At 32.7% G+C, this 26,550-nt stretch overlaps 2 protein-coding genes across 3 annotated transcripts in view; one reads left to right on the top strand and one right to left on the bottom strand.

Moving 5' to 3' along the window:
* The first annotated feature begins 2,816 nt into the window (after positions 1-2,816).
* On the top strand, positions 2,817-20,661 carry LOC111055725 (anionic trypsin-2). Its single transcript, XM_039434648.1, has 4 exons — positions 2,817-3,235; positions 4,693-4,887; positions 6,931-7,255; positions 18,518-20,661. Exons 1-4 carry the CDS (start codon positions 3,080-3,082, stop codon positions 18,715-18,717), a joined length of 876 nt encoding a protein of 291 aa, XP_039290582.1. The 5' UTR covers positions 2,817-3,079; the 3' UTR covers positions 18,718-20,661.
* LOC111055728 (chitotriosidase-1) overlaps positions 20,367-26,550 on the bottom strand; it is a 176,708-nt gene continuing 170,524 nt past the window's right edge. For both annotated transcript variants that reach the window (XM_039434647.1, XM_022343000.2), the window contains 4 exons: positions 26,056-26,241; positions 24,781-24,903; positions 23,712-23,916; positions 20,367-21,496 (listed from right to left, as the gene is read on the bottom strand). In XM_039434647.1, the coding sequence (XP_039290581.1) occupies positions 21,276-21,496; positions 23,712-23,916; positions 24,781-24,903; positions 26,056-26,241 (735 nt within the window). In that variant the 3' untranslated portion in view covers positions 20,367-21,275. The remainder of the gene's footprint in view (positions 21,497-23,711; positions 23,917-24,780; positions 24,904-26,055; positions 26,242-26,550) is intronic.

Below are 26,550 nucleotides of genomic sequence, written 5' to 3'. Positions count from 1 at the left end.
AAAAGCTGGATATCAGGGTGTTATTACATTGTATGCGTATTATATTCACGTCCGATCGAACATTTTGCACGAAAAAATCTGAAAAATGCCACTGCATTACGTTGAGACTCCCATGCAGATGCTCACACTGAACGCAACCAGTACGCGCATGCGTTCAGTGTGAGTGTTCCTATTGCTCTTTCCAGAGTTTGTTCCTGATCTGAAAGCTTGCTTGTACGTGCATACGGTAACTAAGTGTGCACCTGCACTTGAACGCATTTAATATAATCACACCCTAAACTGTTCTCAATTATATACAAAGACCTTAAAGATGCATCTCTTCAAGGGCTTTGATTATATATCACAAAAAAATATTGCAAAAAAACTATGTCAAAATAAAATCATTTCTTTCTCAATATATTTAAAAAGCTTTGCATTAAACAACTATCGATAACATTTTCGATCTATAAAAATAATTAGCAATTTTTCAATGGATTTAGCTCAAATATGAGAAAATACACATTCGGTATATTCCGTGCTCCATTTTCACAATACTGACACAAGCCTTTGAGATGATAATGAATCTAAAACCAAGTCATATTGAATCAATATATTAAACACTAGCCGTCAGGCACGCTTCGCTCGCCATATCCGTCTAGCCAGGGGGCTCCGCCCCCTGGACCCCCGGCTGGATCGTCCAAGAATGAGATCAGCAGGCTCGCTTCGCTCGCCTGCATTTTTCATTTGAGCATTTTTATCATATGTTAGGACGATCCAGTCGGGGATCCAGACTAAACGTCTGGCTAAACGGATATGGCGAGCGAAGCGAGCCGGACGGCTAGTAATATAATATTCCCAGGGATAGCTCTGATTGAAGTAGCAGTGCCCAATCAATTTTTCCGCGATAAATGCATTTCAATCTTCAACTTGGTGCCAGCCTAACAAAGTCAACTCAACTTAATGCCAACCTGACAAAATTATTAATTTAGTTACCAGTTAACAACTGTTTCAAAGAGGTACTCTCTCTAGATTATAGTTCTATATTAACATATGGTATGGACATTTTTCAATTATAAATTAAGAGAATAAGAAGAACATACATGCTAAAAGACGAACTTTAAACCCTTAAAAACACCCTTAGAGTTAAAATATTGCCAAAAGATTTCTTAGTGCGCCTCTGAAGGGCCAACTGAACATACCTACCAAATTTGAACGTTTTTGGTCCAGTAGAGTTTTTGTTCTGCGAGTGAGTGAGTGAGTGAGTCAGTCAGTGAGTTAGTGCCATTTCGCTTTTATATATATATATATAGATAAATCAGCTGTTTTGTGGACTAAATACTACCCGTTCAAAAACATTTAACATCTTGAAAATGTATCTTTCCATCAACGTTAGTAGACAGTTGACTTTGATACTATCCGTTCAAAAACATAGAACATCTTGAAAGTGTATCTTTCCATCAACGTTGTAGACAGTTGCAGCCAGACATGATAAAGCAGGGAACCCACTATACCGTCACCGTCAGGCGCCGTCCGGCACCGACCGTCACCGTCAGTCGCCGCCTTCACCGTCATTTTTCCGGCGACAACCCACTTGCCCGTCTGGTTAGCTCCGTCAGAAACCGGAGCTAACCAGGAGAAATGCATCAGTTGCGATGGAGAGTTCATCAGACGTTATTTCTCGGTTGCTGATGACTTTTAAGACAACTGCTAACTTTTCCCAAGTCCCTGGGATCAAGACCTTTAATTTGAGCCCTTATTCTCATCATCGTGTGATTTGTCAAACGGCCAAAACTTTGATTTCATAATTCCGCTTAGCCTACAGGATAATATTTGTAAATAACTTACCTGACATGGTATCAAACTTTTCTGAGATTTCCTGCCAAGTTTGTTCCTGCCATCTTTGTTCCTGTTGTCGTGATAACTATTATCACTAGTATTTTACAGGAAGGGACACTCCCTAATAGCCTCTATCAACATTTCGTCCGTACTCATCGCTCACAGAACAAAGGCGCACTACAACAAAACACTGGCGATGTGACTTCACTAATAGTTGAATGTCGACTGGAAGAATGATAAAAAAACGGACCGGCTATCCGGCAAGAATGCCCCAAACAGCAATGGTGGCCGACGGTGACTGACGGACACGGTCGTGGCCGGTGACGAACGGGTATAGTGGGTTGCCGTTCGTTCAAAACAATGCAAAGCAATGTTGCCGGTACGCAACGGTGACGGTCGGTGCCTGACGGCGCCTGACGGTGACGGCATAGTGGGTTCCCTTCTTAACAGCGCTCACACTCACATTCCGGGACGACACGTTACGGTGCGATAGGACAGAAAGCTCTATACTGTATTTATGTAGGATTTTTCTAGACATTTTAAATTGATGAATTAAATTTATTCTTTAAATTATTAATTTTTGAGAAAACATAACAACAGGTCAATGTAACTTACTGAGCGCGAGGTCTACTGTTTACAGAACTACTAGTATTTTAGAGGTCTGGTTAAGATATTTTTCATGGCCCACTTCCATGTTTCGGATACACATAACCGTCGGTCCCGGATGCCTAGAAACAGTGCAGTGGTAAGGTCACGTCAGAGGCCGTGAAATTGATCAGGAGCGACCTGAAAACTCTCACACCAGTCCTGCAAGCCAGCTTGATTTCTCGATATTATTATATATTATTTGTATAATTTTTCAAATTTATATGGCATGGAGTTGAAGAATGATGAAAATATAATTTTTCCAGGCATGAAGTACATTTTTCAAAGAAAAACATTCTATTAATAGTAGGTACAAAAATTTGAATATTATTCCCACATGCTCTCCAAACTTGCCAGATTCTAAAACACATGTTAGTCAAAACAAAATCAAGGAATGAATTGATCGAAACTTTTAGTAATTTTATTATTTTCAAATTTATTTTCATCTTGAAGGGATTGAATCAATTATCTAGATACATCAAATTACCTTTTAGAATTAAATTTGCTTATCAAATCAACAATTTCATCAATCTTCACACCTCTTATAATAACTAATAGAGTTTTCAATTGGTTTATAACCAAAAAAAGGTTTTGTTTACTACCTATATATGTGACAGCTATGGTCGTTTGTAACCATAATCCCTTATGGTTGCTGATATTACTAGCTACTAAATTTATAGATTACTCTTCATCTGGAAAATATCCGAGAGTAGCTGGAGGAGATCAAGTGAGATCCAAGGAAGCACCTTATGTGGCTTTGTCCCTACATCCTGAGGTACGTATGTCTTACAACATCTCATAACTTACGATAGTATAGCTGCGTTTACAACAAAGTTACTTATTAACAAAATGTAAATAACTTAATCCTTATAGATCCTTGTAGTTTAGTTTGAACGAAACTTGACAAACAAATATGTTCATCATTTGTATAAGTTATGTTCAATCTAATGAAATGTATAAGGATTAAGTTATTAACATTTTGTTGATAACTTTGGTGTAAACGCAGCTTTAGACTTACAATTGTGGAACTTACAATGTCTCTTCTATTTACCCTAATAAATAAATGGTTATGAAAGTGTCGAATCATTTCATAAATAAATGTCATCAATATCATTTATACTAGAACAAATTCAATACTTCTTTTCACATGTTTTTCTTTAATAAGTTAAATAAGTTTATTAATCCCACTTGAAAGGAAGTTATTCATAAAGAGCCATTTAGTTAATCATTCAAAAGAGCCATAAAAACGATTTTAACAGAAATATGTCTATATAGAAAAGAGAAGTTTCTAATTTGAGGGTATTTTTGGCTGTTTATGTGAGAGACTACTAGCGTAGTAGTAGTATAAAGCTTCACAGGAAAGAATTTACGTGGAATATCAGCTTGAGATAACAGTAAAAGTTGCGCCATAAACGCCCTATACCATGGGATATCTACTTCTGCTATTGTTTCTCTATACTTCTACTTAATATTGACAAGTCATTACAACAACTAATATTTGTTTGCTCTTCTTCCTGTTGGCTTTGTCTTGAGTGTATCATACCAGATTTTTCTTCACCACAAACACTTATTTTTTACAAATCCATATTATTTTCTTCTAATACATAGCCCACAGAAATGGTTGTAGCTGTTTCATAACTCCAAGATATTCAATTCTATAGTTCTTGTACCCTGCAATAATTATACCAACAGCTACTTGATGATAGTCTAATAATAAAATATCAATTTTTAGTGATATATTTTTCATTGTTATTTGCTAGATCCGTTCCACGGCAGTGATAGTATCAGAAAACAAAGTTAATCATGGAAACAAATTTCTGATTCATTTATAAATTTCCCAAGCAGTAGCTTCTACTTAATATTGACAAGTCCACAAAGACTAATTTTTTACCCTTTATCCTGTTGGATTTATCACACCAGATTTTTCTTCACCAGAACACTTATTTTTCACGAATCCATAATATTTTCTTCTAATATATCGTCTACACAAATGGTTGTAGCTGTTTCATAACTTCAAGATATTCAATTCTATATGTTCTTGTACCCTGCAATTATACCAACAGCTACTTGATAATAGTCTAATAATAGAATATTAATTTTTAGTGATATTTTTTCCATTGCTATTTGCTAGATATATTTGCAATTATACCAACAGCTACTTGACAATAGTCTAATAATAAAATATCAATATTTTTAGTGATATACTGTTCATTTTTCATTGCTATTTACTAGATCCGTTGCACGGCAGTGATAGTATCAGAGGAGTGGGTGCTTGGAGCTGCTCACTGCTACTTCAACCACGACACAGAGGTGTCTCCTCGCGACATCAACATTGTCACTGGCATCGTAGACCTCAACAACCAGACTGATCTCATTCACAGACAAGAGCGGAGGGCATCCCGGATCATTGTGCACTCTCAGTTCAAAGTTGGTAAAACATTATTGTAGCATACTATAGGGAAATTGGTGATATTAAATAAAAATATACTAAGAAATTGTCTTAGTATTTTCATTTAATATGAATAATTACCACAATATCAACTTCTCAACTACATAAAAAAATAATAAAAAAAATGGTGATAGATACCGTGACAGATACCGTAGTCTAATATAATAGTCTAACTTTATTACTGGTCTAATGTTTATAGTGATAATGAAAGTTTTAACAAAACAATTTTTTTCAAATAAAGCTGAAATACAGAGTCTTGCAAGTTAATGATAATATTACTCTTCACTCAATACTGTGAACAAATAGTATTTGTTAGTATTAGTATGTTTTTGTTAGTTTTGAATTATTTTAATTCATATAAATAGATTCAGAAGATAATATTTTATTATGTATTTAAGCTTATTATTTTTTCTTTTTATTGTACTGTTTTGTTGAGTTCATTCATTTTTGTTTGTGAATTGTCAGTTATGAATAAATTTCAATTTCAATAAAGCACCATTGCTTATCGATATTATTCACATCATATTAAACAAGAAAGCAAGAAGAGCTTTATTGTGTGACAAGTGAATTATGAGAACATATCAATTAAAAGAGCTGGTTCCATTGTATTTCAATCAAGAAGAAAGCAAGAAATTAGATTTCAGAAGTTTACAATATAGTTGAAAATACAAGCTTCCAAAAGCCTCTTCCTCTAATTCTTGATTTCTATAAACAAAAAGGATGATATTCGTTCATAAAAAATTATTCATATTTGATATAATAATTTATTTTGTATAAATAATAATATTATATTATAATGATATTGTGAGATTTTTGTAAAATTAATCAATCAACTACAAAATGTTTCTTCACTCATTCATTTGAAATTTTTTCAATAGATTAATTCATTTCTGCTTGTGTTTTCCTCCAATTCATCTATTTTTTCTGCACTTCCCTGTGAATTCTGCCCATCCAATAAATTAGCCTACATTAGTTTCATCATTTGTATGAATTTCCACCAATATTTTTTACTATGTATTGTATTTAAATTTAGAAGTGTTATTTTTGTTTTGTTAAATTTTATAAGTGTTTGCCATGGGTATTGCAGACCTGGCAATGAAAGACAAATTGAATAAATATCAAATATCAAAGATCAAATTCTTACTCATTTCCATATTCTTTATTCATACTGGATTATTAATTTAATTATTGAATTCTCATCTTAAAGTTGATAAGTAATGGAACTATGAAAGATACAATTTTTTAGTACGGTAAGATATCATAGGGGCCTTACGTCTTTCATCATCTTTATCATCATCATCATCTCATCATCATCATCATCATCATCATCATCATCATCATCATCATCATCATCATCATCATCATCATCATCATCATCATCATCATCATCATCATCATCATCATCATCATCATCATCATCATCATCATCATCATCATCATCATCATCTTCTTCTTCTTCTTCTTCTTCTTCTTCTTCTTCTTCTTCTTCTTCTCTTCTTCTTCTTCTCTTCTTCTTCTTCTTATTATTATTATTATTATTCTTATTATCTCCCTTTTCTCCTGTTGCTGGTCTTCCAGCTCTTCCCTAGGCCTATTCTTGTTTAACTTTTTTCATCTCTTCTTCTTCTGATCCTTCCCCTTCATTCTCACCATTTCCTTTCTCAGCTTCCTCTCTAATTGACATGTTTTTGCTGCTTTCTTAACACTTTTTTATATTATTATTGCCCTGATACAACTAGAATCTTCTCTCCTTCTTCTTCCCTTTTCCTTCTACATCTTCCTACTCATTCATCTATATTCTTCGTCCTGATAAAACTAGAATCTTCTCTTCTTCTCCTCTTCCTTCTTCTTCTTCCCTTTCCCTTCTACATCTTCCTACTCATTCTCTTATTCTTCGTCCTGATAAAACTACAATCTTCTCTCCTTCTCCTCCTCCTCCTCCTTCTTCTCTTTTCCTTCTACATCTTTCTACACATTCTCTTATTCTTCTTCATAAACTTGACTTTTCTCTTGTTCTCTAGGAAAAGAAACTGGGCCAAAACGACGTAGCTCTGGTCCAGCTGGAAAGCCCTCTCCACTTCGACAACCATACCCAGGCTATCCCGCTTAGTGAGGCCCCCTTCCCCCGCCACCAATGGAAGCTGTGCACAGTGGTGGGGTGGGGCGACACTGAGGAGAATGTGACAGCCACCCATCTGGTGAAGCTGGACGTGAGCGCGAGTCACTCGAGGGACGCATGCCATGGCTTGAGCGACGCACAGCTTGCTTCACTCATCTGTGTGCCCGAACAGGTGAACGGGGGAGGCTTGTGTGACGGCGATTCTGGGGGGCCGTTGGTATGTGATGGTGAGTGCACTCAATTCATTTTGATGAAATAAATACATAACTTTTTCATTAATGAATAAATACATAACTGTTTTTTGAATATTATTGAATATAATTCAACATTCGAGTAGTACTATTGAAATATTTATGAGAAAATTATTACATATATTTATAGGCTAAACTATTATAATATGAATACACCTTTCCCATGTCCATCTCTTTATCAACCAAATGTCGGATAGAGTATACTATTTATAACTGTTGTATTTTCTTCTAATTTCTATTTGAAAAACACTGATATTGTCAATACCATTATATTTTATAATTATTATCCTATATTTAATGATATTATATATTTTAGTAGTTATAATTCAAACATGAACACTATTAATAAAAACAATGAAAAAATCTTGTAATAAAGTGTACTGCAAGATTTTTATATTGTTTTATTAATTTGTTAAAAGTAGCCCATGTGAGCTAAGTGTTTTTTATAAACACTATTATATAAAAATTCTCCATTTATCATGGAGAAATACCAGAGCATTACATCTCATTCAATATTAATTTCCATTTTTATTCTGTTTGAATGAAGCCAAGTTCAAAAAGATAACATAATTTTTCTGTGTTTGTTAAATATGCAATGTTTAGTTTTCAGTTGAATCTGTACACCTAATTCAGCATTATATAGTATATTTGTGGTACCGGTACTAATGAATGAATAATGAATAATCTATTTGCCAAGAAACAAAATGCAAAAAAGCCTCACAAAAATTCAATAAGTATATGCCACTGCACTTAACTAAAATACATACATAAAAATTGAGGAAATGTTAATTTATTTTATTTTCTATTATTTTTTTAATGGCATTGCTAGCTAGCATATAGGCAATTGGTCTGTTTGCTAATTTGTGGTACTAAATACGTTTTGCGGTTTTTGGGCATTCTTGGTTCAGTGAATACACTACTGGGTGAATACTTTGGTGCATTTGTAAGGGTGGGAAAATGAATAACAAGAAATGATCGTACTGGTTTTGATAATTAAAACAAAACAATAAATTATTGTACAAAAAATTAGAATTATAATTATAAATTATGAAATAACAATAAAAATATGAATATTTCAAGGGCTACTCGCTTGGCTGCTAGTGAAGATTAAATTTGTTGTGGTTATGGAAAAATTAAAACAATGACTCAGTAGTCACCTACCTTTATAATAATGGCCCCCAATTTGGCATCCACTGGTTAATCGCGACGTTAATTATTAATGAACAATAAAAAACTGATCTAATGAAGTGGGTTCAGATCCCTTCTTATTCAATAATACAATTCTCTTTAAACTGCCCGAACTGTGACAGGAAAACTGTATTATAAAACAAGAACAAAATCTATCCCCTTCACCAGAACAGCCGGACTTTACTCACAGTCCTAACGAACGAGCTCACACACACCGACTAGTAAAAATTTTGGGTATTAATATATAACTCAGTCAATGCCAAACATGAAGCCATTTCAAATACATATTTTTATCAGTCGCACAAGCCGAGCACGTTTGTTATGAAAAACAAAAGAGAAACTACAATAATTTTGATAACAAGTGAAATAAACAATCTTTCTGTCGATGACAAAACTGTTCAAAGGCAGAAACACCGTTCATTAAACTTTTCGTAAAATAAAACTCTAAAATCCTGATCAATATGAGATAAATATATGAATCATATATATGTCCCATATGACCAGGTGACACATCACCCATCCCGCTGAAAGACTCGTCCCTGAGTCTGTAGTCAAGAGGGGAACAAAAAAAAAAAAAAAATGATAAACAAAATAATATACTCGGGAAACAAACGTGTGCCTGATTGACTTGATAATGCTACTATACATTGAAATCAAACTTTTACATAGAAAGGTAGGTTACTCAAACTAAATTACAAACATTCAAATCAAATTCAAAACGAAACTATGCTGCACAATAACATTGATTATATATGAAACTAACTTTCAATATTATACACATTAATATACATGAATATTCAACTTATTATGAAAAAAAAATCTCAATTGACAATAATTTATTTGTGAATCAACATTGAACTACTTCAAAAACTGCAATAAAAATCGAAGAAGAAAAAAAAAACTTTATAAGTACATTATGACTCATAACTATATAGTCAAGAAAAAAAAACAATAAAACAGTTAATCCATCAAAAAGTAACTATAACTCCTAACTATCGATTATATGTATCTTGGGTTGTGCTACCGTTACAGCAGATAATTTACACACATACAACTTGATGCCTAAATATGCACAGCATAAAGTTAAAAACCCTAACCAGCCAAATAATATATAAAAAACAAAACTAGAGGAATTTACAACATCTCCCCAAGAATTTGGAAGATCTACTTTGTGAAATATATCTGACGATATTACGTCTTGAACTGTAAATCCGGAACCTTTATATCTATATCAGTTTTTAAAATTTCGCTAAAATTAACAAAATTAGGATTGAAATGCGGTTGCAAAACATCAATTTTTAACGAATTAAACTTAACCCAATGCAAAGGTAAGTAATGGAGAACCTGAGGTTGTTTATCAACATTTGCGTCACACGGAAAAGTCTTTCTCACCATTATTCTCCCGCCGACCGAAATCTCGCAATGACAGGGTAAAACCACATACATTGCTCCCGGAATAGGTTGAAGATGATGAAACGAACCTCCCTCGCAAGTGACTGTAGTGTTGGCCTGTATATTCGCGACGATATACTCCGAAGGCGAAAATTCGACGATCTCCAACTCCTGCTTAGCTGGACGACAGCTTAAACTGCAATATTGTTGGATGTCCTTCAGCTCTGTCGCCGCAAACAAGTGATGCATACATCTTGATGACATATGTCCTCCATGCACCAGCCGCGGAAGATAGCATAAGAAATCGTCCTGTGCCCGACAAGAAGAGAGATGATCTCCCGAGATGACCTGAATCTCACCGTCCTCCTGTCTCCGCGCCAAAACGAAATCCTGCTGCTGAAGCTGACAAATCTGGCCGTCGAAATACATAGGTGTCCTCACATACTTGTGCAATTGAAACTGTCCGCCGATGCTGACCAACGGTACTTTTAAGCTAAGCACCATGGAGTTCTCCTTCACCACGCAAGTCGTAAGTGGAAGATCAAAATATCGCTGCAAATCCGATAGAGGTATAGCTAACTGGTGTCCTTTCGACTTATATCCTTTCTCCAATCTGAAGAGATCTGAACGTAATAAATTGGGGTGTACCAGCGAAAAGGGTAAAAGCTTTTTATCACAGCGTTCCTTCGCAGTATTTATGAATTCCTGCCGTGATAAAATATTTACATGTGAGTAGAGGTGAAAAATGTAAGTTAATAACTGGTTTGTGAACAGTGTTTTCTCCTCCGATACATTCTGTTGTACGAATAATCTCATACTGTCTGTTAATTTGCTATACGCATCGTGAAATTGCTGAGAAAAATTTCCAGCAAACTGCCTCAAGTTGCGAGAAATCCGAATTAAATCTTTGTGGTCGTCTGCAACCAACCCTTGGAATGCGTTGAGGTGATCAGCTACATGTTTTTCGTTGAATTCCAGCTTATGAAGTTCCCCATCCGTCGCGACTGCGCAACAAAAATGAAGAAAATCGCCGACAACATCGATCGCTCTGGTCTTTCGTGAAGCTTGAGTTCCCAAACGAATTGAAGAGTTGAAAGCAGCATGACTGTTGCGAAGAATTCCGTTTGTAGAATTATACAAAACTTCTACCGCATCCGCTAAACTGCAATCCTCTTGTTGACAGTTAGGCCAGAACACCCTTTCCGCCTGCAAGATGTCGAGCTGAGCTGCCGGGAAATCTACCTCGTATGTTAGTGGAACCGATGATTCATACGCTACAGCGTGACGTAGCTCCTTGTAGAAAACTCCCGCGAAGACCCTGACTGCCTCCAGTTGCGCCGTGAAAGTCGTGAGAATGAGAAATGACGCAAAATGTACCATAATTGACATGTTTATGCGTAACAGAACCTCTTACAAACAAAAAAAACTCTACTTTGAAGCAACCGCAAATGAATCGTAATAAAAAAAAATCAAGAGAAACGTTTACAATAATATTAATAAACTCGACGTGAATATTACAATTAACAACTGGACTGGCTGGTTAGCATATATTATTAATCAGAAACCTAGAAATGATACAATTTATTAGAAGTGCATAGGCCTATATATATATATATATATATATATATATATATATATATATATATATATATATATATACTGGAACAATTCTGAAATCAGAACAATATATGAGTCATATGAAAACAAAATCACAATCATACAATAAATCATCAGAATATAAGAAACTTATACTCTAGTTATATTTTTATTGAGAAAGAAATTCAAGTCAAAATAAAAGTGAATAAAATATTCATCCATCAAAAATATAATTGTCTTATAACAGCTTCATTATGAATTTCTATTAGTGAACGTTTAAAAGTATCAATAACAACGTTTGTCACTCAATGAACGACCTTGCCCTGGATATGAATAACAAGATTGACAACTAAACAAAAATACGTGACAATTGCACTTTCTTAACGTAGGTCACATCAGTACAAACGCAAAAATAAAATAACAAAACAATGAATTACATTACTGTACTTTTTCGTGGCACCAAATATTAAAACGTACCATGATTTATCGAGAAAAAAAAGAAAGTTATATCAGTGATAATGTTATATTACAAAAATGTAACATGTAATCAGAATATGTAATTATGTGAATGAAACATGACCATTTGGTTATCATAAAATGGTAAACTATCCATCAACCATATTTCCTGTTCATTTTCCTGGAATAACCATAATTTGAAATAACTGAGATATAATTATAATGACTATGAAATATAACATGGTTAATCATAACTGTAAAATCAATACAAAATCAATAATGCAACTGGTGAAATTAAATGTAAAACCCAGCCAAATACCAATTTTCATAGGTAACTGTACCCTAAAATTATAAATATGTAACCATGGAATAATAAACCCTCTTCTATAATAACTGATTCTATATCGTAAAACATGGTTCTACAATGATTACCAAAAATCACTTCTGAAAATAAAAACTCAACCATAATAATAAGCCCTAAACTCAACCTATTGTGCCAAAAGAAAAACTTTTCTACTCAAAACCATTAATATTAGAACCATGACACAATGAAACTCAAATATTATCATGAAATATAATCAAGAATATAGTAATCATTAGTTTATACTGAGAAAAAATTATAAAACGAAATTCAATTCAAAGATATAAACGTATAAAACTGAAACTCTGCTATCCATAGCTAAAAAATTCCCCTATAACCGTTTATTATAACCCATGGACAATAAGTTTGGTCTATATTACCATTGAAAAATATGGACTTCACCTCCAGCAACAATAATCAGTAATAATACTTTAATAAAATTTTACGAGGACTTATAATTATAGGCTTGAATCATAAGACCCCATCGAAAACAGATCAAATAAATAAAATATAATCCTATTATTCAACCACTGGATGATAAATCCATAAATATTATAATCAATTCTGATAAACAATGATGAAATGATAAATAATTACGAATAATATTTACAAAAATTCTCTTAGGGACTTTAATATAGCGCATGACTTCAAAAAAATACGACTTAAAAAAATGACTATCACCATTAAACCTTAAATATCAACACCTTATGACAACAAATTCAAATATTCAATTCATGAATTCTATCAACAAAATATCTACCTTTAATAACCCTTGAAAATATTTCAATAAAACTTATTCATAACCTTAATATAATGAAATATAAAATCCAAAGGGCCAAAATTCTAAAGTGAAATATCTCAGAACCCTTTGCCCTAAACAAAATTATAATTATCGCAATGCTAAAATCTATGCTAAGAAAATATGAAACTGCAATAAAATTTTTTTCGAAATCGACTTTTTCCGAATTTGTCTGAAATTTCTAGACTAACAATCAAGATACGCCGCATACCTTGTAATCATCATAAATCGTAAAAAAAAGAACTCATCGGAATAAACGAATACCACTTATAACTGAAAACCAAAATCCAATATATGTAGAATACAACTATCCATCAAATATCATGAAACCAAATGAAATCCCAACATAAACCATAGAAAAATAGCAGATAACCATTTAGCAAAAACGCGCGAAATTCAAAATCAGTAGATAACCATTCAGCAGAAACGCGCGAAATTCAAAATCCGTGTCTGACTGTAGCCGAAAATTTACTACCTATTGAAATAACTCACGAACCCTCAAATATCTCAAAAATATCTACTTCACATATCCTATCCCATTTTAGAAATGCAAGCGAATGACCTAAAATTCATCTTTAAATTCAAAAAAAAATTTTTTTGCTACTATACAAGGTCACCAACAAAAACTATAAAATGAAAAACCTCAAAACCCTTTGCTCTAAACAAACTTTTTCACAGAACAAAGTTGAACGTACTCATCCTAAAAAATAAGATTCCCGAAAAAAAAAATCGAAAATTCACAAAATTGTTTTCCATGAACTGGAGATTTCTGAATTTTTCGATAATTTCGCCTCTTGGCAGCCAGTAGAGCAAAAATTTAGTAGAAGTCAATCAATATCGAATGCTATCAAAATCGTCGTTTGAAAAACTTCCTTCACAACAGATTCGTTCGGTGAATTACATTGAATTTCCAGAATATGTTTCAAAATACTAAAACAAAACTTTATATGAAGAAAAAAAATCACAAAACCCCAAAAAGAAATTTTTGAAAATTATTGAAAATACCTAACTCGAAAACTACTGCCCTAATCGAAAAATTTTATTGGACATAAACGATTGAAATTATCACTACCTACAAGCTCAGTGAAAAAAAATCATAAAATCCCAAAATTGAAAAGTTCATTATTAGTAAAAATCTAATAAAATTCTATTCTAATTATCTTATTCTACTCTAATCATTATTCTTTTTAGCTCATACTATTTCCACATAACATAATATTAATCATTCTTCATATCGGACAATGATTATTTTCAATTTATCTGACATCGAATGATGTATTAGTCCCAAACAGTTCAGCGTTCTTCATTGAATGACAACTGCAAATCAGCTAAAAGGCCTCGTTCTACTAGCAATATTGTCTCATGTAATACTTTCGCTGAGTCTGCTGAGTCTGAGTTCGTTTTTCAAACCTCTCCAGAATTATTGTTTCAATAAATATTTCATCGCTATTAACGCTTAACTGGGACACGCTTTCCAAACTATTCAAAATTATGTCATCATAATTCTCTACCGAACTCTCATTAATAACAATTCCATCAGTTTCAATTTTATTATTCTTCATATTTTTCGGATAATTACAATAATTCAAATCTGACTCTGTATTTTCACCTTCACTGTTCACACAAATCGCTGATTCACATTTTTTCTGTAATCGGTTCAATATACTGTTTCCATGGCCTGGTTCTTGTTTATCGATGATTATTGATTCATTCATCTTGTTAACAAAATGTTTATTATCGTCAGTAATACTTTTCAGCTCCAAGTAGCATGAGTCAGTAATATTTCGTTCAACACCATTATTTGCTGATCCACATTTCTGGCTATAATTAATTTTAATATCTACAAGATCAATCTCGTGTTTATGGGAGATTGAATATTTCTTATCATCAGTATTAGAATAGTTTCTTCTGACATATATCCCATTGTGCCTAACACCTTCCAAAGTAGAACCTGATTCAGTGACTATACAACCTCCTAATTCATTCCTTGAATTATCAATATTTGATGGACCGCCGTCTAAAACATTTTCATCAATATGCCTAGTACTAAACTCCTGTGTCCTATCAGTAAAATATGCTTTCTTACGTCTAGCATTTTCCGAAAACTTATTTCTGCCATCAAAAGAACACACTCTAATATCATAGCCTTCTTTTTCACAAATTCTATGCATCCTTTTATAAACCCGATAAGCATAATTAACGTTGTAAAAACAATTCCGCGTAAAATGATTATGTTTACCACAAACTTTACATTTCTTACGTCTTCTTTTTCTATTAGTCCTATTATTCACGAGACTAACATTCTGATGCATCTTGACTCCTCTAGATTCACAATCATTACGCATACCAGAGTTCACACAATTTTCAAACGGCCTGTTATCAATCGTAAAAGAGAAATCCAAATTACTTTCCGATAAATCTGATAACTCTTCCTTAATCATTTCCCTATCTTTATCCTCTTTGTAAATTATATCTTCCTCATTCAAATCACAATCATTACAAATAATAACTTTATCTAACCCATTTTCAATCTCGAAGTTACTAACATGACAATATACATCCACTTCATTTGAAACATAATAATTACAAGAATCAAAATCATCACAGATAATAGCATTTTCTAAACAATTCTCATTTTCAAACTCATTTCCGATTTCCAATAGTTCTTCAAATTCTGGTTCCATAATATCATTAATTACTTGCACCTGTCCAAATTTCCACTCATTCAAACACTGACATGATAATTCATATTTCTCAATATTTTTATACAATTCTACAATAGTACTATTTGATAACATTATAATTCTTTCAAATATATTTGAAGACAAACCTCTTAAAATTATCCTGATAATCCGAGATTCATGCATATTCGAATCTACTTTTCTACATAGGGATAAGACTCGTGCTATAAAATCTCTACCATCTTCGTCAAATTCCATGCTACAAGTATCTAATTCCTTTTCTAGTTTCCACAATTTGAGAGGAGATCGATAGAAATTAACCAAATTATCTTAATTAAATTTATCTTAATTTTATCTTAATTAAAATTAAATAAATTATCTTTTTCATCCCAACCGTTCGCTAAGGCAACCTTTTCAAAATAGTTGAAAAAAATCATCAATGTCAAATTCTTCATCTTTTCCATCAAAAAATTTCGGTAATAGTAACGGTCTAAGTTTTTCCATTGTTAATCTGTTCCAATCCAATTCTATTCAATAATAAATAATAAATTTCCAATTAATCTGGTTTCAATAGTCATAAATTCTCCATATCTCAAATATCGATATCTCTCCAATAATAATAAATTTATCCTATTCAATCATATCTTAATAATCATTAATTTCTCATCTCATCATAAATATCTAATTCTTTCTAATAAGAATTGATAATAAATCTTGCAATCGTACAAAATCTTCAATTGTCATAGCTTTTGCAATTCAAAATCAATAATAATCGTAAATCTTCCAATATCGTGAATCTCAAAATTAATCTGTTCAATTATAATCATCATTCTCCATCCGTTAAATTCCATTATTAGTAATCAATTTTTGTTCCACAATATTCCAATTCAATAAATCCTCGAAATTCATCCTACAAACTGTTTTTACAGTCCCGTAAGGTTCAAACTCAACTATTTCACCCATAATTTTACTGAAATAAAAACATATATTTAATAATGAAAAATGCAACCACAAAAATTGAATCTTCAATGAGGTAACCGGAAAAGTCCAAATTTTAAAAGCTGGATTAAATACCCTTTGAGCCTCCACCAATTATGTAAGGGTGGGAAAATGAATAACAAGAAATGATCGTACTGGTTTTGATAATTAAAACAAAACAATAAATTATTTGTACAAAAAATTAGAATTATAATTATAAATTATGAAATAACAATAAAAATATGAATATTTCAAGGGCTACTCGCTTGGCTGCTAGTGAAGATTAAATTTGTTGTGGTTATGGAAAAATTAAAACAATGACTCAGTAGTCACCTACCTTTATGATAATGGCCCCCAATTTGGCATCCACTGGTTAATCGCGACGTTAATTATTAATGAACAATAAAAAACTGATCTAATGAAGTGGGTTCAGATCCCTTCTTATTCAATAATACAATTCTCTTTAAACTGCCCGAACTGTGACAGGAAAACTGTATTATAAAACAAGAACAAAATCTATCCCCTTCACCAGAACAGCCGGACTTTACTCACAGTCCTAACGAACGAGCTCACACACACCGACTAGTAAAAATTTTGGGTATTAATATATAACTCAGTCAATGCCAAACATGAAGCCATTTCAAATACATATTTTTATCAGTCGCACAAGCCGAGCACGTTTGTTATGAAAAACAAAAGAGAAACTACAATAATTTTGATAACAAGTGAAATAAACAATCTTTCTGTCGATGACAAAACTGTTCAAAGGCAGAAACACCGTTCATTAAACTTTTCGTAAAATAAAACTCTAAAATCCTGATCAATATGAGATAAATATATGAATCATATATATGTCCCATATGACCAGGTGACACATTGAATACACTTAAAAATCGAAGACTTTGGCGTAATCATGATAGTTTTTTAAATCTTTTCAACATAGCCTTACAAATTAAACAGTTCATGTGTACAAGATGTGAACATTGTTATACAATTCAATCTCAAAAAAACTATAATTTTATAATCGAGTTTTAGGACTTATTGACATCCGGTTCCACAGCATGATAACATTCAAAAAATGTTCTTCACTCTTTTTTATTGCTGGATAAAGCTGCTCACATACAATTAGTTGATATAAATAAAAATACATATCTAAGTATCCTATTTAAAATTGTCTATTCATAACATGTTCCGGCTATAAGATCTATGATGCTATTATCAAGTCAGGCAGTCGATAGTATGCTTTAGCTAAATCGTGTTTGTGCAGTACACCTATAGTATCTTAAATCTCCATGTTAAGCTACTCCACATGAAATCATCATTCTACTTTATGGTATCATCATTGATATGATTAATCTTCTTTTCTTCGAAAAGTTTATACCTATGGATACCTAATTAGAACGATTTCCAAAGAAGAGTATCAGCATGTGACGATTGCTGAAGTAAATTCTTGTGAAGTATTTTCAAACTCATTTGTGATCAGTTGAATTCATACTTACAATTATGTGAATGTTTACTATTTACGGCATTGAATAATAATAATAATACTGAGGGTGATGCCCACATAAGCTCTCAGGCTTGTGCGTGGGTAATGAGTGAGAGGGATGATAATGAGAGATGACGACTACCTTTTAGGTAGTCGGGACCGACAGCTTATTCAAAGCATTATTTTAGCAATCAGCATTGATTCGATGCAATATCTCTAGTTTTTCTCATTATCTTATATACTTTCATTTTACATTGAACAGTGGATAAATAAACTAATATTGAGCTTTTATGTTTTGAAGGGAAACTAGTGGGCATATCGCACCAGGTGTACAAAGAGATCTTCTCAGACAAGGACAGCCTGAGCCTGGAGTGTGGCATGCAAGACATGGTTCACACTTTCATGTTCATGTGCAAGTACCTGCCTTGGATGAAGAACTACATCGACCAGACTCCTGATCCTCCGCACAGCTGTTTTGTGGCCATGAAAGGCAATACATGACGACAGCAGATTATATTTGAAATATTAAGCTTGTAAGAGAATGGACATGAATAAAATATTCAGAAAAGAAAACGAACATGAATAAGAACAGCGTTCTCATATTTTTCCATCCTGTATTCTCAAAGGTATTCCTGTATTGGGCATTACCAGCAATAATGAATAAATTTTTACAATAATAACCTTCTCCTGATTCAATTAGTAGGTCAATGAGTAACTAGAATCTTTACATATATTTTTGGAGAATTCATCTTCCAGTAAAAGATGGAAAGGAAATTGGCTTAGAACATGGATGGAGGGATACTAAATAAATACAAAATCATACAAAATAGAAAAATATTTTAATTTTTTTATTTTATATAATTATAATATTTACAACATACACACTTATTTTATTCACGATAGAAATTATATTTATTATGGTAGAACAGTATTGTTGTTTTATGGTACTTGTTCTCTTCATAGAGTATTGTTCATACTTGGTATACAACGTTTCATGAGAATGGTATATTGCAGGAAATATAATGAACTCCATCGATCAACATTCGAATAAACTTTTCACCGGGATTACCAGTTCTAATATTGTAAATTTTTGTCAATAAATATTGAGAATATTGTCATAGGCTATTGAGGATATCAATTGATCTTTCCTGAGAGAGAATCAATAAAAACTCTGATGTCTTGAAATGAGATTGGAACTCACAATTTAACATAACCAATGATAATTTTGTGAAAATCTTACCTCTATTATCTTGTTGAATAAATTATTCATTGATGATCTAATATTGTCATCTCTACATCATAATATATCTCTCACAGAGCTGATTCGCAAGTTAAATATGATATGGAGTGATGGTGAAGTAGGACATCACTGAAGTAATTTTGTAAAGATTATGTTCTGATTCAATATTGAATTGGTAACAATACATTATTACATTTTCAAAAACATAATTGAACAAAAAATCAACAACACATTCAAGATAATGTTGAGCAGATTTTAGAGAGAAAATAATCTGGTTGTTAAGGCTTGAATATTGGAAATTAACACAAGATACAATAACTTTATATGATGAAAGATTCAGATAGATTTTTTAATTAATGCGTTAAATTGATATTTTTACAATTTGTACTTATTTACTTGAGCTGTGTCTTAACAGCGAAACTTCGGCCTGCCAGATGAAATAAGAATTTATGGCAGCTTTGAAATTTACTGTTCAACTGTAAAAGGAGAGAAAAGTTATCTCGGTCATTATGATGTTCATAGAACAATAAATTACAAATTTTGAAAATAATTGCTAGGGACAGTTTGTTCTGCTTTTCGATTTTTGAGATAATACTTAACTTATATTCAGGTCAATTTATTTTTCAGATTTCTATTTGCTCAAAGTGTAAATAACATGGCTAAAAGTTATAAAGTAGGCTACAGACATAAGTAGGTAGGTACTCAAAACACTGGAAGAATCATAAAAGTAAATAGGCCTAAATCTCTCATTGTCCATTATATTAGTTACATTTAGAACACAGATATTGCATAGAAAACAAGCGATTCCTTCAACTACACAATATGAAACAACATATTTTGTAGAACAAGAGTACCTAAGCCATTCCTGTCATGAGCTGTTTTTCACTTTTCTTCATTTTTACTTTTTTTAGTGATTTTTGTTCATTTTTATCCAATTAGGCTACATATTTTTCATTAATGTAGAAATATATATAATACAGTAGTTTTTCCTACTTTGAGAAACAATACCTATCGTACAGAATTAAGAAGAAATCACTGCACTAGTGATATTTTAAGTACTTCTTTCCAAACTTCGTTTCTTGCTTGAACACCACTCTCAATCAATTTTTTCCATCTGGCTTCGACGTTTTTGAGCTAACATACACTTCTCTATACATACACAACCTCAATTAAAACACACTATCTACAAGTTTAGTTATCAAAAACGAACATAATTATACAAATTTATTCTTGAAGTATTATTTTTGTTGTTTTAACTTCTCAACAATGGCAGCGAATAAATAAATTTGAAGGATAAAATAATTTAATAACATTGGTGAGCATTATATAATATAGAATCACGTACTGTACTGTATCATGTATATAGTAATACTAGTACATATTGATACATAGTATACGGTACTATACTATTTATCAATGTACCTAGAATACAATGTATCCTATATGATACCTCCTAATAATACCAGTAGGTATTTATGTGATACATAGTATACTATATATATTATTTATAGTGATACTGAATGAAAAAGACCAAGAAATTGTCAAAAACCACTGTCAGAAAACTGTTTTTGACAATTTCTTAGTCTTTTTCATTCAATATGAATAATTACCACAACATCAACTTCTCAACTACACAAAAAGTATAGTGATACTAGTACTTATTGATAAATAGTATATTATTTATACTATATTTAAAGTAATACGTATAATAGAAGAATGGCAGACCGAGAGGGGGAGGGGGGAGAATATTGCTCAAGTGAGATGAAGAAGTCTGTTGAATTAATTAATCAATAGTTTTGATTAACGAATAACAGTAGTTCTATCTTCTTTTAGAAGAGGGCGGAGCTTGTGTGTGGTGCATGCAGCCCTCTACGTTCTCTGGCCAATCACAGACGTTCTCGTTGGGGTTGAAGACGAGGTTGGAGGGGCAGGGCATGTGATGTTTGCGCTCTCCCTCACACATGTAGTACATAGTGCAGTCGGCCTTGTCAGGATGGTAGGAGATATGGCCGTCTTCTTCTTCACAGGAAACTGCGTTGGCTGTGGGCAGAAATTAGGTGTCAGCAAAAATAGAATATTGAGAAAAGATATATAAATGAATGGTTTGCTATTGAATGTTTGATTAATTGGCTGAATTATTCAAAACCTAGGAGGGAAAATTTAGGGCGCAGCCGTACCACTCTTACACTTGACCCTCCAATAATTCTATGTTGGAACTAAACAAAACATCATACAACAAAGATGACAAGATTAAGGCTGTGCAAAGGCTGAAAATAAACTTTATACTGGTGATATTTCTCAAAGTTTTTTTTGTGTATATCATCAAGCTATCAAAATGAAAAAGTTTTCTCAGGAAAAATTTTTTTCGATCATTACTTTTGAGATACGAGCGCCTAAAGTTTAACTTTCTGGGACAGAACATTTCAAATTCGGTAAAAGGTAAATCCATGAGATTTGAAGGATAAATAATTCTTCATGGTATTGTTGATCTGGTGAAACAATTTTTTTTTCAAAAATATAAGTTTTTGAGAAAGTTATTCAATTTACCAAAAATAACTCAACTAAAAGTTATTTTTATTAAATTGAATAACTTTCTCTAAAATTGATATTTTCAGAAAATTTTTGTATTACTAGACAAACAATACCATGAAGAATCCATCCTCTAGATCTCATGGATTTATCTTCTACCGAATTTGAAATGTTCTGTCCCAAAAATTTATACTTTGGGCGCTCATTTCTCAAAAAGTAATGATCGGAAAAAAAATTCTGAGAAAACTTTTTCATTTTGATAGCTTCATGATATAAAAATCGAAAAAACTTTGAAAAATATCACCAGAAGAAAGTTTATTTTTAGCCTTTGCACAGTCTTAAGAAAACAAAATAATAATTATATTATTCATTGCATTGGCTGCGGAGCGAGACTTATTATATAATGCATTCAATTAATTTATTTATTTACATAATTACTGAATCAGATCTATGATTGAAAAATAATCAACAGGATGAAATTCAAAATTGTTTTTCTATTCCCCCGAATTGATGGAAAGGAGATTTTAGAATATTTTGCTAGGGCAGATTTCTTTATTGATGGAGTTCTACCATAGAGAAACAATAGCATAAGTAGATATCCCATGGTATAGGGCGTTTTTGTCGCAACTTTTACTGTTATCTCAAGCCCATAGTCCACATAGTTCTATCCCCTGAAGTAGTGTGACACGCGTAGTCTCTCATATTGTGCCGTTCAACAGTAAAAATCTACAATACTCAACAGTAATTGGCCTGAGTTAACAGTAAAAGTTGCGACATAAACGCCCTATACCATGGGATATCTACTAACGCTATTTTTTTCATGGATCTACTTTATGAGTGAAGATTCATTACAAAGAGCTGGGCTATTTCAGCCTGTATTGCCTCACAATTTTGAATTCCCAATCCTAGAGCTCATTTTCGATTGTGTTGCGTGTTAAATTGCTTTCAACCAGGTTTAGTTGGACGAGAGATGAAATGTCATATCTCTGATTATTCAAGTAAGAGATCAGTTATATCTCTTCTCTCTGTGAGTTGAAGATAATATTGTATAATCTCTTCTCTCTGTGTGAACAGTGTGCTCTGTTGTGATGTGAAATTTGTTGTTTTCTATTGTTTATTGTTTGAATAATTCATTGTTGTACGTAGTACTTTCAACACAACAATTGAGTTCGATCTATCAAATTTTGTGTTCACCACATTCCTTTGAAGTTGGATTATCTGTGGTGAAGAATGAGTATCATAGTTGGTCCTATAAAATATTTGTACACATCGTCCCGTTGGAGTTGGATTTGGCATATCATTGGAAAAATCATCGAAGATAATCCGAGGAATTGTTTTTAAGATTTCCTGAGAATTAAGGCTACCCACGATCCTTCCTTCTCCAATTGTATAGTTTTCTATGTAGTATTTCCTAATATTATACTCACAATCAATCGTTTTATATAATTATCACCTATTGTACAGTATATTTTCCTGAAGTATTTCCAAAGATTATACTTACGATCTTCCATTCTATAAATTTTCTATTGTATATTCACTATAGTTCCCTATTGTATTTCCTGAGATTAAACTCACAATGTTTCATTCTATAGATTTCCTACTGTATAGTATAGTTTGATTTCTCACATATTGATTTCCATGATTTCCTACTTTCTCCATAGAGAGAATAATACTTCATCTCTGATTATAATTTGATTCTGATTCTCTAATATCTGATTATACTCACGATCTTTTGTCGTGTAAGCACTGCTCGATGGGTGTGAGCTCTCGAACGGACCGTCATACTCGAGTTTGACCGTGTATCCTTCGAGTTCCTGTCGCATGGCGTTCATCAGAGGGAACTTTCCGGTGCCGCATGATCCACGGAAGTCATCCATATCTACGGACCACACCATTATGCCTCCGAAACCTTCTTCCTTCAACCACGTCATCTAGAGAAACAAGAATTGAAATGTAGCAGATGAGTGGGCCTAGTTGATAAATAGAACTAGAATAAATTGTTTTGCAATATAGTAGATTAATTTGAATAATTGACCGAGTGAAGTGAGGTCTAAGATTCAAGTCGATGGTTTGGCATTTCTCTTAATGTTTAAATGCTTGAATGTTTAAATGTTCATATGTTGCGCATTTACGGCGAAACGCGGTAATAAATTTTCATGAAATTTGACAGGTATGTTCCTTTTTTAATTGCGCGTCGACGTATATACAAGGTTTTTGGAAATTTTGCATTTCAAGGATAATATAAAAGGAAAAAGGAGCCTCCTTCATACGCCAATATTAGAGTAAAAATCAGACTATAGAATTATTATTCATCATAAATCAGCTGACAAGTGATTACACAGATGTGTGGAGAAGCCAGTCTATTGCTGTATTTCCATAAGGTGTATAGTTTCAATCAGATACTTGTGGATGAGAATACTGCGTGAGGTCTACTGTTCACAGAACTACTAGTTAGCTTGATGGGGGTCGGAACAGGCTTGTTTGTAAGAAGAAGAAGAAGAAGAAGAAGAAGAAGAAGAAGAAGAAAAAGAAGAAGAAGAAGAAGAAGAAGAAGAAGAATAAGAAGAAAAAGAAAAGGAAGAAGAAAAAGAAAAGGAAGAAGAAAAAGAAAAAGAAAAAGAAAAAGAAAAAGAAAAAGAAAAAGAAGAAGAATATTTTTAACCAGCAGATGATTAAATTAAGTTGAAGATTTCACTGTGCAAACGGCCTCAAGTAGTTTGTCTATCAGATAAATATTGTTTTCATTAATAACACAAAAATATTTCAGTAATAATGTGCCTTCAGTTTTAGTATACCTTTGTTTTGAGGGATCGTTCATCATCAAATCCAACCCATTGGTCTTTCCTGTAGGCGAATGGCACCTGTTGCTCGTTATCCCAAACAAGAGTCGTGTTTTCTCCATGAAGGAACTCGCAAACCTGTGAAAAGTAGTGAAACACTCATGAAAATTCATCATAAATCGTGGCTAAGAACTCACAAGAAGTGATTGTGGATACAGGATCATGTGATTCTATTCTTCGGATTAAAAAAAAGTAAAACACTCATGGGAATTCATCATAAATCGTGGCTAAGAACACACATGGAGTGATTGTTTATACATCATCATGTGATTCCATTCTTCGGATTTTCGTAAACATATCATATTATCACATATATAAGCCTGGTGATAGAGTCTCGTGGTTGGTGATAAAGTTTGATACAAGCCTTATATTTGTTAACATAATTTATAATCACAGATACAAACCTGGTGATAAAGTCTGGTGGTTGGTGATAAAGTCTGATACAAGCCTCATTCTTGTTAACATAATATTATCACAAATACAAGCCTAGTGATAAAAAGGGTTAAATTTGAAGTGGTTGGTGATAAAGCCTGATACAAGCCTCGTGGTTGTCTGTAATTATATGGAAATTCAGTATCGGCTGCACAAAAGCCTGTTGAATTTTAATCATGTTCAAATGCCACGAGAACCAATCATACAAGACTGTTTTTCAAGAACAGTGTTTTTGCTCTGATTAGTTCCTGGGCATTTAATCATGATTGAAATTTAACAGGCTTTTATGCAACCGGGCCTAAAAAATATAATGGTTGCAAATCAATCACTTAGAGCCGGCTTCCGAGCTCGGGATTTAGCCAAGTTCTAGACTTTAAACAGCTGGAGTCAGAAAATTGCCTTCCAAAACGGGGCATAGTCGCAGTAAACAGTTGCAGCAAAATAAATATTTATTTTCTCATTTCTATAATTGGAAACGTTCTTCCTTGACGAAATGAAACATTCCTAAATGAATTAAAATAGCTGAAACTTCACACTATTCTCTCTTCATTTTATTTTGAGTTCAATTTTATAGTTTTTCAAAATTTAATGTAAACGTGATTTTGACTATGACTACGACTACGCCCCGATTCGGAAAGCCAATTTACTTACTCCAGCTCTTTGAAGTGTAGAACTTTGCTAAATCCCGAGCTCGGACATCGGCCCTTAAAGTATATGTTACCTGATAACTTATGTACTGAAATAAAAATACTTTGTGATGATTAGATATAATTATTATTAATTTTAAAAGTACTTTACCTCATAGTATGACATGAATCCAGCCTCTCCTGTGTATTTGCCGGGGGTTCCACCTCCAGAGGCAGGGGCTCCAATATCGAACTTATCCTCATCAACCAGTGTGAAGGACCTTCCGTAAGTTGGCATACCGATCATCAATTTCTCCTTTGGTGCCCCCTGCTTCACCCACTCTCTTGCGCTGAAGTCCTGAAAATTCATCAAATTCAATTATTATTTTGTAAATTATTGGATATTTCTTTTGACCATGATATTTTTACAATTATATTTATCATTGCTCTGAATGCTCTGTAATTGGTGAATTATTGTTTGAAATCATTATAATGAATTAGGTTACAATGAGAACAATTGACATGATAGACTGAAGAGAAAATTAATCTACTAATTAAAGTCAATATTTCAATCTCAATTCAAATTTCTGTTGGTTTTGAATTCAAGCGTTTATAAAAAAATGGCACATAAAACTCTAAATCGATATCGACTAATCGACAAATATAA

The sequence above is a fragment of the Nilaparvata lugens genome, chromosome 8, assembly GCF_014356525.2.
Source record: "Nilaparvata lugens isolate BPH chromosome 8, ASM1435652v1, whole genome shotgun sequence".
Taxonomy (NCBI): domain Eukaryota; kingdom Metazoa; phylum Arthropoda; class Insecta; order Hemiptera; family Delphacidae; genus Nilaparvata; species Nilaparvata lugens.
The sequence above is the reverse complement of the archived record's forward strand: the minus strand, read 5'-3'. Positions and strand labels throughout refer to the sequence as shown.

Bases quoted from the DNA above. Each gene is read 5' to 3' on its own strand.
- LOC111055725 (XM_039434648.1), top strand. From the start codon at position 3,080: ATGGTCGTTTGTAACCATAATCCCTTATGGTTGCTGATATTACTAGCT. The intron at 3,236-4,692 runs GTACGTATGTCT...GCTATTTACTAG, and splicing joins CTTTGTCCCTACATCCTGAG to ATCCGTTGCACGGCAGTGAT. The intron at 4,888-6,930 runs GTTGGTAAAACA...CTTGTTCTCTAG, and splicing joins TTGTGCACTCTCAGTTCAAA to GAAAAGAAACTGGGCCAAAA.